The sequence below is a fragment of the Dama dama genome, chromosome 23, assembly GCF_033118175.1.
Source record: "Dama dama isolate Ldn47 chromosome 23, ASM3311817v1, whole genome shotgun sequence".
Classification (NCBI taxonomy): Eukaryota; Metazoa; Chordata; class Mammalia; order Artiodactyla; family Cervidae; genus Dama; species Dama dama.
The window spans coordinates 74,393,283-74,405,469 of NC_083703.1; the positions used below are offsets into that span (position 1 = coordinate 74,393,283).

Sequence of the window (12,187 nt, forward strand, 5' to 3'; positions counted from 1 at the left end):
TGTGATCATGGAGGACCCGGCGCAGACCCCACAGGGCCCCCCCTTTCTGGGTTCAGGTCTCTGATCTCTCTCCCCTTGTCAAGCTTCTCTGCTCCCCCTCGCCGCCTCCCTCCTGCCTCCCTGCCAGGCCCCTGCGAGCCCAGCCCCCCTGTTCCTCTGCTCACTGAACCAGGACTCCCAGGGGGAGGACCCGCTCATGTGCGGCACCTCCTGGTCCTCAGGAGAACATGCCTCGCCCGGAGCCACAAAGGGCCAAGTTCAACATGAGATGCCGGGAGGCTAGACCCTGGGGCACAGAGGGGGAGGTCCCCGAGAAGGACTCTTCGTAAACTTGGTCCACCCCCATCCCATCCTGCTCATCGTCCTTGAGAGGTTCAGGTCACTGTCTCTTTGCAACGAAGAAAATGAATCCCAAGGAAGCGAGAGGACATGTCCAAGGTCAAAGCAGAGGGAGAAGTTGTGGGCTGCTTTGAGGAGGAGGTTTCCTCCGTGCTCCCTTCTGCACCTCCCAGTGAGACGGTCCACAGGGACTGAGTCCTGTGCTGTCCCCGCTCCAGCACCAGCGACAGGCTGCTCGTGTAGTGGGGCCCGGCCTGCAACCCCTGAGACCCCAGGCCCTTCCTTTAACTGCGTGAGCCCAACCTTTCCTTGTGGCCTCATCTTCCTTCTTTTTTTAACCTGGAGGGAGGAACAGTTGGTTCAGGGTGATGTGACTAGGCTTAACTGGCACAGGATGCCTTGGGTCTTGCCCCTGATTTCATGGTGAGTCAGCAGAAATTCATCCCTGGGGTCCAGAGTCCCCGCTACCCTGCGCAGTCACCCCTCCTCTGATGTGGTCCTGGGCTAGGTCCAGAGACCCGGGCACGTGTGTCCAGCTGGGACATGGGGTCAGTTGTGAAGCACTCGGGAGGGCAGGCCCTGCTGGAGGCGGGGATGTGGTGTTATGCTCCAGGCCAGTGGTTCCTGCTGAGCATCAATGAAGGAGACAGGACATGCCTCCATCAGCCCAGAGCCTCTGACCCATCTCAGGAGCATCACAGGGCTTCTGGTACTGGAGGGTGTCCTCCACTTCCGCTAAGAGCTGCCCTCGGACAAGGGGCCTTAGGAAAGAGATCGTGATCATAGGTGCCAGGCTGACCTATTCCTTTCCACAGTTTACCCTGCCCTAGAGAACTCAGAGGCTATACCTAGAATGTTATAGGTAGGAGGAGTGCTTGCCTGGACACCAGTGCTTTTTCTGGTTTTATTGAAATAATTGCGTGCATCTTTATTACATAAAAAGGGAGAGTGGGGGGTCCCTTGGAAGACCTTGAAATTTATGGAGGCAAAGGAAGAAACAAATGCAGATTCTGCTTTGATTTGGGTCTCTAAAAGGTCAAGTCCCAGCCTGCAGAGAATTGCAAGTCAGAGCTGATCTGTTTTGAGCCAACCCATCGCCTCATGGTTGCAACGACTTTTGCATGACTTGTTCTCGTCTCCTGCTCTTCTCTATGTCAAGCATATGAAAGGACTCTAGAAGTATCCTCCTCATCTCATACATCATAATGGTGGTCAGCTCCTGCTTGCTCCATGCTTTGACTGCCCCCAGTGTTCACAGGTGGGTTCATAATGATGCCTTCATCAGCAAGTGTACTCCATCCCACGTCTCATAGCTCTCTGTGTCATAAGCAGACTCAGAATGCCTAATTAAGAAGCTCCAGGAAGATATCTGGAATGCAGATGTTGGGGTTAGGTGCTGGGTGCAAGATTTACCACCAAGAAATGCTCATCAGCCCAAGTATATTGGTTCCTTGAACCATTCCAGGAAGATTTTCTTTCCAGAAGGAGATGTTCTTAAGTCTAAAATAACATTATCTAGGAGTGTGCGTGCATGCATGCTTGGTCACTTCAGTTGTGTCTGACTCTTTGAGACCATATCTACTGTAGTCCACCAGGCTCCTCTGTCCCTGGGATTCTCCAGGCAAGAATACTGGAGTGGGTTGTCATTTCCTTCTCCAGGGGATCTTTCCGACTCAGGGACTAAAGCCGTGTCTCCTGCATTGGCAGGCAAGTTCTTTACCACTGCGCCACCAGGGAAGCCCCTGTGTGTGTATATATAGGGTTGACCAAAAAGTTCATTTGGGTTTGTCCATAAGATCTTACAGAAAAACCCAAGTGAACTTTTTGACCAACTATATATATATATATATATATATATATATATATATATAGCTGAACATGAGTTCATATTGATATCTCTGATTTTAATCCAGTAACCCAGGGTTCATCCTAGCATTTTCCTTTTGCTTATTTCCAACTTCTCTCACAGAAACCTGGCTCTTATCTACCAGTTACTTACCTGTTCAATCTTTCATACCTGTAAAATAGTTTTAGAATTGTTTACCCATACCCTGTGAAAAACAAATTCACCAGAGGCCTGCTCTCTGAAAAATGGAAAGAAACGGCTGCTTGTCAGTTTCCCTCATTAAAATGGCATGCGAGAAATAAACCTCTATTCTTGAAGTCCATGATTTAGCCTGTTAGTTCTAAGGTAATTAAATGGGGAAGCAAGATTTGGAAGCAAGAGTTGGAAACTTATGTACACACTATAACAATAGAGGGGAGTGTAATAATGGCATTCAAGGGTAGTGGAATGGAGTGGAAAAAAAGTCAAGGACCGCTGCTGGCGTATGAGTTTATTTGCCAAGGAGTTACTCCTTCCCACCCCTCAGTCCGAATGAACTGGTGTCTCGGTGGGAGGGTAGAGTTTTAGCTTCTTCAGTGATTAGCTGCAAGAGAAAAAGGTTAGATGCTTAGAGGCTCTGGAAATTTGGGAAGCAAGAATTCATTCCCAAGCTTAATATTATTCATCTTCACCAGACCTTGGAACAAGAATACTTCATGTAACAACAGGAATTGTCCACTTCTGATTTGGAGGAGGGGATGGTATTAGTTCACTGAATAGATGAAGGTAGAAATATGGGACCTGGATAAGCTAAAATGGTTCATGGAGAAGTCTGACTATGGATGCTATGGCTAGAAATCTGGACTGAAAAATAGAAAAACACCAAGCTGTTGAAATACAGAATGAAGACATCACAGGCATTGATTATATATTGAAGAAACAAGGTTCCCCAAGCTGGTATCTCGGTCTATTTGCCAGTGAATTGGCTTTCAGGTTTAGGGGACATGGTCTTCTGCTACATTTGTGCCTAGGATTTGGGATCCCTCTGTTTAGGGATAACAGCATCTGAGAAGAAGGTGAGAATCAGTGATGACACACACCCAAGTGTGCACCTCCAAACTCACTGTATTTTCCCAGCAGATGTTTCCACAGTAGGTCCAGCAGCATGTGTGATTTATTTTTACACATCTAAAGCTTCTAGAACACCTCTTGCTACAGTCTCGGATGGTTGGCTCTCCCCAGCACTCATCAAGGAACAATTCCCCCCTGAAAATGAGATGAGATGGTAAGACATTGATGGGGCCATATAGACAAGTGTGGGGAGAAAAGTCCTTCATAAGCTTAACAGCTTAAGTTAAGCTAGAGGGCCCCTCTAGGGGCCCCTCCTAGAATCCTGGCCCCAAGTCCCCACCAAAGTACCTATCTTCTAAGAAAAATCCCCTTCGTTAGCCTCCTCATTGTATTTTCACTGACCCCATCGCATCTTCACTAACCTCTTAGACTTCTCTGCTCCCCAACTCCTATAGTGTTGCAGACTTCTGGGTCCTCTTTGAGCATCCTAGAGATAGGACTCCGTATACTCCCAGCATTCATATGCCCTCCTATAAAAGTTGCATCTTTATAATGGGATATCTCAGAGTCTGAGATAACCTCTACCCTCGTTATCACACCTATTTCATAGCATGGGAAACTAGACCAGGCAGAGTAAGGAATAGATTTTCCTCTTTCTTCCCCTCCTTGCTGACCCTGCCTTTAACGTAACTCAGCCTCAGGACTTCTCTGGTGGTCCAGTGGTTAAGAATCTGCCTTCCAATGGAGGGGACATGGGTTTGATCCCTGGTTGGGGAACTAAGATCCCACATACTTCAGGGCAACTAAATCTGCATGCCACAACTCGAGAAAAAAAATCATCCTATTAAAAAAAAAAAAAGTAAAGTAATTCAGCCTCTCTCCAAACTCTTCTCTCTCTCATCTCATTTTCTGGGCCCCCTCCATTGATTTCATTTTCTCATCATGTGGCCCCCAACATTGCTCCACTAAAGACCCATCTCATGTCTCTTTTCCATCTTTTTACATTCTGAAATATCCTACCAATGGGTCGGCTTTATCTCAGGCAGTCATTCCATTGCATTGGACTTCTGAAATATCCTTCCACTAAATTAAGGGTATATATCAAGAAATGCCATTTGGTAATCATCAATGTGCACAGTTAGAACACAGAGCTGGAAAAATGGGAAAATATGGTAGCTCTGGACTGGTGCCCCCTCTCCTCTAAGATAGCCTGACACGGGAAAATATCATATCCTTATAATTATGGAATGTATCTAAAAGCTGACAGATGCTCATTGATACTTTTAAGGTTGGAAGAAGAAACATTGAAGGATCTCAGCTTGGGAATTTCTTGGGTCACTGTCTATTGAAAAGTATCTATACACAAATGCTCCAACAGGTGATCCAGGGCAGTGAGTCCTGGGTCATATGTATTAGGCACGATACTTCTTCATTTGTTCAGAAATAAGCACAGCCCCGTCATGCCCTTTTGATCCTCAATCCAGCCTCATCACCTGTTATATCTTTCCTTCACTCCTCCCAGCACAGACAGTAGAACCATACAGAGGAACATCACGGGGAGAGGTGTCCAGAACTTCATGATGTTGACCATATATATATGTCTGAATAGGTGTCGTCAGGAGTTCTTTCCGTCCCAGTTGCTGCTAGAGATCAAAAGACACAAATAAAGAGAGCTGGGAAGCAAGAGGAAATTCTCATGGAATTTCTTTACACTCTGCCCTCTAATTATTCTTCCTTGCCTTCCACCACCCAACCACAGGTACAAACCAATTCTGGATGTTGACTTTGCTAAAAGGTCTCTCTCCGTCTCAAGTTTCATGCCTTCCTTTTGCAGGAAAATCTTTTTTTTTTTTTTTTAATGTGCTATCTTCCCTTGATTAAAAAACAGCTCAAGGGATTCCTGGTAGTCCAGTGGTTACGAACCTGCCTGCCAACACAGGGGACATGGGTTCGATTCCTGCTCTGGGGAGATCCCACATGCTGCAGGGCAGTTAAGCCCATGTGCCACAACTACTGACCCACCACTCTGGAGCTTGAGTGCCCCAACTACTGAAGTCTACATGCCCAGAGCAAGTGCTCCCCAACAAGAGAAGCCACCACGCTGAGAAGCCCACACACTGCAACTAGAGAAAGCCAGCACACAGCAACGAAGACCAAATGCAGTGAGATAAATAAATAAATCTTTAAAATAATGATAATTCAAATTTAGCTTACAAAACAAGCTTCATTCCTTACTTTTGCAGGAAAATCTCTTTTTTTTTTTTTTGCACGTGTGTGTTATTTTCCCTTGATTAAAAAAATGACTCAGGGTCTTCCCCGGTGGTCCAGTGGTTAGGAATCAGCCTTCCAATGCAGGGAACTTGGGTTTGATCCCTGGTCAGGAAACCAACTCACATAGCACAACTAGAGAGCCCATAAACTGCAACAAAAGATGAGTGTGGTGCAACTGAGACCCAACGCCAAATAAATAAATAGAATATTTTTTAAAAGAAAAAAAAAAAAAAAAGAAAGCGAGTGGTCAGGGAAAGGTATCACAGTAAACTAGCTGGAAAAGAGATGGATTCAGCCAGATCAAGACAACTACAAGTGAGCAACTCCCATCAGCTGGGTGGGGGAAAACTCAAGCCATGAAACCACCCGGGACAGAGTCAACTTGAAGCAGTACTAAGTCCAGAAAGTACAAACTTCAAGAGTGCAACACTGCCCGCCAGAAAGAGCTGTCCTGATTCCGTTATTCTTGCTCCCACCTCCAAAATGGCTCTTAGCTACCTAAAGGAGGAGAGGAAATACAGAGGAAACTGCCAACTCTCTTTCTAGGTGTGGAGGGAACAACCATTATAATTCAAGCTTAGTGTTTCAGCTGTTGCAATGTGAGCAACAAATGTTTCAACCCAAGCCCAACTATTGCTTGGACTTAGACTTTTTTCTAAATTTATTATATTATATTTTGAAAAATCTAATAATATATTATTATATTTTAAGTTTAGGCAGTGACTAGAAAAGTCTAGTTCTATACCCAAGCTCTCATACAGAACCAGGAAATGAAGTAGCTCTTCTGGATATATTTAAATGGGACTAAGGACAGACTTTCAACATATTACTAGTAACATTCCCAATGAATATTGATGTTTTGTGTACCAGTAACACAGATCACTGGAGAAGGCAATGGCAACCCACTCCAGTACTCTTGCCTGGAAAATCCCACGGATGGAGGAGCCTGGTGGGCTGCAGTCCATGGGGTCGCAAAGAGTTGGACACGACTGAGCGACTTCACTTTCACTTTTCACTTTCATGCGCTGGCGAAGGAAATGGCAACCCACTCCAGGGTTCTTGTCTGGAGAATCCCAGGGACGGCGGAGCCTGGTGGACTGCCTGCCGTCTATGGGGTCGCACAGAGTCGGACACGACTGAAGCGACTTAGCAGAAACACAGATCATTAATATTTTCCCATGGATCATAAGACATCTGAAAATTTGTGACTTCTCTTCCTTAGGGGGTAAAAATATCATTGGAAACCCCCTTGCAACTGAAATTTGGTTAAATGCATTTGTAGATGTGGAGGTCCTTGGACAAAGGATACTGCCTGTTCGTGTGATTCTCAAACACAGACTCACAGACTTAGAGAAGGAACTTATGGTTACCGGGGGAGGGAAAGGCGGTCTGGAGTGATAGAGAGGGAGTTTGGGATTGACAGATACACACTGCTATATTTAAAGTGGAAGGACTTCCCTGGCGGTCCAGTGTTTAAGATTCCTCGATTCCAGTGCAGAGGGTCACAGGTTGGATCCCCAGTCAGGGAACTAAGATCCCGTTTGCCCCACGCGCCTCATGCTGTGGCCAGAGATTGCTTTTTTAATTTTTAAAAATTAAAACTGATAACCAACAAGGACCTTCTGTATAGCACAGGGAACTCTGCTCAATATTATGCAACAATGGGAAAAGAATTTGAAAAAACGTTTTTAAAAAATAAAAGAAAATAGGATGAATTGGGAGATTGGGATTGATAAATGTACAGATATATATACAGATACATGTATAAATGTATAAAACAGATGACTAAAGAGAACCTACTGTAAAATATGAGGAACTCTACTCCAGGCTCTGTGGTGACCTAAATGGAAAGGTGACCTAAAAGATCTAAATGGAATAAAGAGCTGTACATATATATATATATATATATATATATATATTTAGAGGTGATGTACTTTGATGAACAGAAGAAACTAACGCAACATTGTAAAGCAACTATACCTCAAATTTTTTTAAGTACAATTTAATTTTATCAATAACGGCTGCAGTTTCTCATAGCCTTAAAGAGTTAGACATAAAGGAACCTAGAGACACATAACTCTAAAATGTTTAATTATAAAAAAAATTGGTTTATTTTACCAACAGGATATACATCCTGTCTTATCACTAGGAGGGAAATTCTCTCCCACTTGACACCACACTGAAAACTGTCAGTGTGGTATAGACAGTAAATTCCTGTGACTCTCTGGAGTCAGAGATTCAAATTCCTGTGAATTCCCAACCCCAACATGCCTCATTTAATATAAGCAATGTGTTTGGCTAACCACCTAATTTCTCAAAGACTCAGTTTCCCTGAATGTATTATTCTTGGGCTCCAAAATCACTATAGATGGTGACTGCAGCCATGAAGTTAAAAGATGCTTGCTCCTTGGAGGAAAAGCCATGACAAACCTAGACAGCATATTAAAAAGCAGAGACATCACTTTGCTGACAAAGGTCCATATAGTCACAGCTATGGCTTTTCCAGTAAATGGATGTGAGAGTTGGACCATAAAGAAGGCTGAGTGTGAAAAAGTGATGCTTTTGAACTGTGGTGTTGGGGAAGACTCTTGAGAGTCCCTTGGACTGACAAAAAGATCAAATGAGTTAATCCTAAAGGAAATCAATCCTAAATATTAATTGGAAGGACTCATGCTGAAGTTGAAGCTTCAATAGTTTGGCCACCTGATGCAAAGAGCTGACTCATCGGAAAAGATCCTGATGCTGGAAAAGATCCAAGGCAGGAGGAGACTGGGATGACAGAGGATGAGATGGTTGGATGGCATCACCGACTCAGTGGACATGAGTTTGAGCAAGCTCCGGGAGATGGTGAAGGACCAGGAAGCCTGGCATGCTTCTGTGGGGTTGCAAAGAGTCTGACATGACTGAGCGACTGAACGATATGCGGATGATATATCCACATAGCAAACGTGGACTGTATGAAGCACTAGCAAAAAAATTTAAGTTTTAAGTTTTAAAAATTAAAAAATAAAGCCTCTTGGCATATGTTACAAATTATAAAATAGGAAACTATAGAAAATTTGAGGGATTTCCCTGGTGATCTAGTGGCAGGCTTTGCCTTCTGATGCAAAGGGGTTTGGATTCAGTCCCTGGTTGTGGAGCTAGATCCCACAGGCCTTGTGGTCAAAAAATCAAAACATAAATAAAAGAAACAATATTGTAACAAATTCAATAAAAAGACTTTTAAAAAATGGTCCACATAAAAAAAATCTGTTAAAAAATAATAAAATAAAAATTGAGGCACATAGACTGTTAGCTGGGTTGCCTTTAACTTCTAAAAAACTGTTATTTGGAAATGATTTCAAAATTACAAGAGTAAGGCTAGTCAAAGAACTTCTACATACTATTTACTCAGATTCACCTATTTTAAGAATTTACCCCTAATTGCTTTCTCTCTCTCTAGCATGTGTGTGTGTGTGTGTGTGTATAAATATATATATATATATATATATATATATATATGCCTGAACCATTTGAGGGTAAGTAGATACATCATTGGAGAAGGCAATGGCACCCCACTCCAGTACTCTTGCCTGGAAAATCCCATGGACAGAGAAGCCTGGTAGGCTGCAGTCCATGAGGTCGCTAAGAGTTGGACACGACTGAGCGACTTCACTTTCACTTTTTTCTTTCATGCACTGGAGAAGGAAATGGCAACCCACTCCAGTGTTCTTGCCTGGAGAATCCCAGGGACGGGGGAGCCTGGTGGGCTGCCGTCTATAGGGTTGCACAGAGTCGGACATGATTGAAGTGACTTAGCAGCAGCAGCAGATAAATAATGGTCCTTTTTTAGGAATAATACTTCAATGAGTATTAACAATAGGAACATTCTCTTCTGTGATCACAGTACAACTATCAGCTTCATTAAATTTAACATTTCTAAAATCTTTTAATCGAATCTACCATCAGTATCCCACTGTGTAAATTCACCCAACAATGCCCTTTGTCTTTTATGAGGTTGAAATTTTTGATGACGCTAAATAATTTTTTCTTTTAATTAAACATTCCTCATGTGGGGTTTGTTTGCAATTTCTTCATGATTAGCTGTAGGTCATACGTTCTCCCTGAGACTACTCTGAAGACAATACATAATGGCCTATGTATTGTAGACAGTACATAGTGACACGGTGTCCATCTGTCTCATCTTTCTCTCACTTTCCCCATTTGAACATCAAGGACGATTACTTCTTTTCTAGAGGGATAGTGTTGTTTTAATCTGGGAGCATGATTTGGACACAAGCCACAAATGAAAGCATTTTCAGGCTCACATTTCCAGCCCCAAAACTCTGATCTTCACTTACCTCTGAAATTGTACAAGTTGCAAATGCTCGTATTTATATGACTGACGGCTCTTCTTCCTGGTCTCTGCAAACTGCCAAGCCCTTGCACAGGGGGAATCTGATGAGCAGAACAGAGCTCAAAGGTTCAGAATGTAATCATGGTTCTGGTTGTGGCAGATCTGGGAGTTCTGCCAGTAAGTTGGGTACATATAGAACATTGTCCCCAAATTCCTATAAAAAGTACTCAAGGAGTACTTTTTTTTTTTTTGTCTCTTTGTGCTGCAGGTAATACAGGTAAAAGTCAAACACTGGAGAACTGCAGGAGTCTCCCCTCCCCCAACACACACATTTCCTGGATGTCTGGGTGATTGTAAGGGTAGTGAAGATCTGCGTATCTCTTTTTTGCTAACATTTGTGTAGTGACTTTTGTAACATCCTATCCGTCTCTATGTTAACTTCTCCATGGTTAGCATTAGCCTAACACTACCTGAGCACAATATCCTGTGGGTTTTGAGCTACTGAAAAAACAGACCTCTGCCAAGAGAGCTTGGAAAGGCCACCTAATATGGAGATTTACAACACAGATTTAACCTGGATTCAAATTCTAGTTCCCACTTACTTTGGGTGAGTCACTAATCTCCGTGCATCAATTTCCTCATTGACAAAGTGGATTAATAGCGGTGCTTTCCTCATAGGGTTATTGTGAGGGTTCCATGAATGATTATCTGTTAAGCACTTAGAACCAATGTCTGAAATACAGGCAGTGATTGTAGGTTAGTCACATCAACAAATGAGAGTGTTACCCAATGAAGTGTCAAGCACCACCCAATTTAATACCAAATTTACTGTCAGATATTTAACATGTATTAGCTGGTACTCTCAATGACACTATGAGTTTAGTACTCTCATTCCTATTTTACAGATACAGAAATTGAGACACAGAGGAGTTAAGCAACACCTTGAAGTTCTTAAGGGCAAGATATAAATAAATAAATAAGAAACTAAGTAAATAGACACAGCGTAATTGTGGCTATCTAATTTTAGCTGTTTTCAGAAAATCCATACAGATCAATAAGGAGCAAATAAATCACTCCACACATAACCGTCAGCCTAGTGAGGAAATAGAGAATGTTACAAATTTCAATCTGTCAGGAGAGAAATAAACAATTTAGCAGATGCGGTGTCAGAGTCCATGTCTGTGCATGCATGCTTAGTCACTCGGTCACGTCCAACTCTTAGTGACCCCATGGACTGTAGCCCACCAGGATCTTCTGTCGATGGGATTTTTCAAGCAAGATTACTGGACTAGGTTGCCATCTCCTTCTCCAGGAGATCTTCCCGACCCAGAGATCGAACCTGCGTCTCTTGTGTCACAGGCGGATTCTTTACCCGCTGAGCCATCAAGGAAGCGGAGACATACGAAGGTCACAGAGACTGAATGCCTGGAAATGAGGCAGGGGCACTGAGCTTAACACAGGACACGGGTAAAATAACCCTCAGAAAATGGAAGTCTGAACGCAAACGGAGGAATACTGAGAACAAGGCTGACATCTACAGTAGATCCCTGGATCCTGAGAAATCAAAAGGAGAGGTGCAAGTGCAAGAAACCCTAAATAGGAAAACACAGGAAGACAGCATTTCTCAGAGTGCCAACAGTGACACAGAAATGGCAGGACCTCTTGTAGACTTAGAGGCCGTGGGAAAGAAGGAAGCTAGAGAGGAAGTCAGTGGGTCCTCAGAGTGCAAACACCTGGTTATACAGGTGACTCATTTCCTCTGGAGCCGATCAAGCCCAGTCTCATTTATACCATTTCCATTTGACAGGGAGCCGCCTCTATGCACTACCCCCCATTTTGAGACTTCATAGATCAGATAACCCCCAAGTTGTGATGGAAACTTCCAGTTGCAGAGTGGTTTGATGTTCCCTGGTTAGACATGGGTCTTTACCAGGGTTTGCTAGCAAGGAAAAAGCTGCTTCGAAAATGGAAACCATCTGACAACAGAAGAGAAAGTCTGACCTCAATACAGGTGTGTATTCTTTGATTCTCCTGCTGGAACTTGCAAAGAGACCAGTCAGCATCTTAACCAACCACAGATACTTTGTATAATGCATGTGCTAGCAGCTAAGACCCAAGGGGCAGGCAACTTGCAAAATATCCTGGCCCTGTTGCAGAAATATTCCTTAATCTGGATTCCACTCAAAACTAGCAGCCTTGGACTCCTCTGGTGGTCCAGTGGATGAGAATCTGCCTGTCAGTGCAGGGGACATGGGTTCAATCCCCTGTCTGGGAAGGTTCCACATGCTGCGGAGCAATTAAGCCCATGTTCTAGAGCCCAAGAGCCACAACCACTGAGCCGGCAT

General features: G+C 43.6%; 1 protein-coding gene across 3 annotated transcripts; it reads right to left on the reverse strand.

Moving 5' to 3' along the window:
- Positions 1–1,561: 1,561 nt before the first annotated feature.
- On the reverse strand, positions 1,562–9,986 carry WFDC11 (WAP four-disulfide core domain 11). 3 transcript variants are annotated; one of them, XM_061125873.1, is made up of 4 exons: positions 9,847–9,986; positions 4,729–4,878; positions 3,289–3,430; positions 1,562–1,708 (listed from the first exon to the last, which is right to left on the reverse strand). In XM_061125873.1, exons 2-4 carry the CDS (start codon positions 4,824–4,826, stop codon positions 1,604–1,606), a joined length of 345 nt encoding a protein of 114 aa, XP_060981856.1. In that variant the 5' UTR covers positions 4,827–4,878; positions 9,847–9,986; the 3' UTR covers positions 1,562–1,603. The 3 variants fall into 3 exon arrangements, with proteins under 3 accessions (XP_060981856.1, XP_060981858.1, XP_060981859.1); XM_061125875.1 differs by having other exon boundaries at positions 4,729–4,875; positions 9,847–9,903; XM_061125876.1 differs by lacking the exon at positions 1,562–1,708 and adding an exon at positions 2,669–2,768.
- Between the last annotated feature and the right edge of the window lie 2,201 nt (positions 9,987–12,187).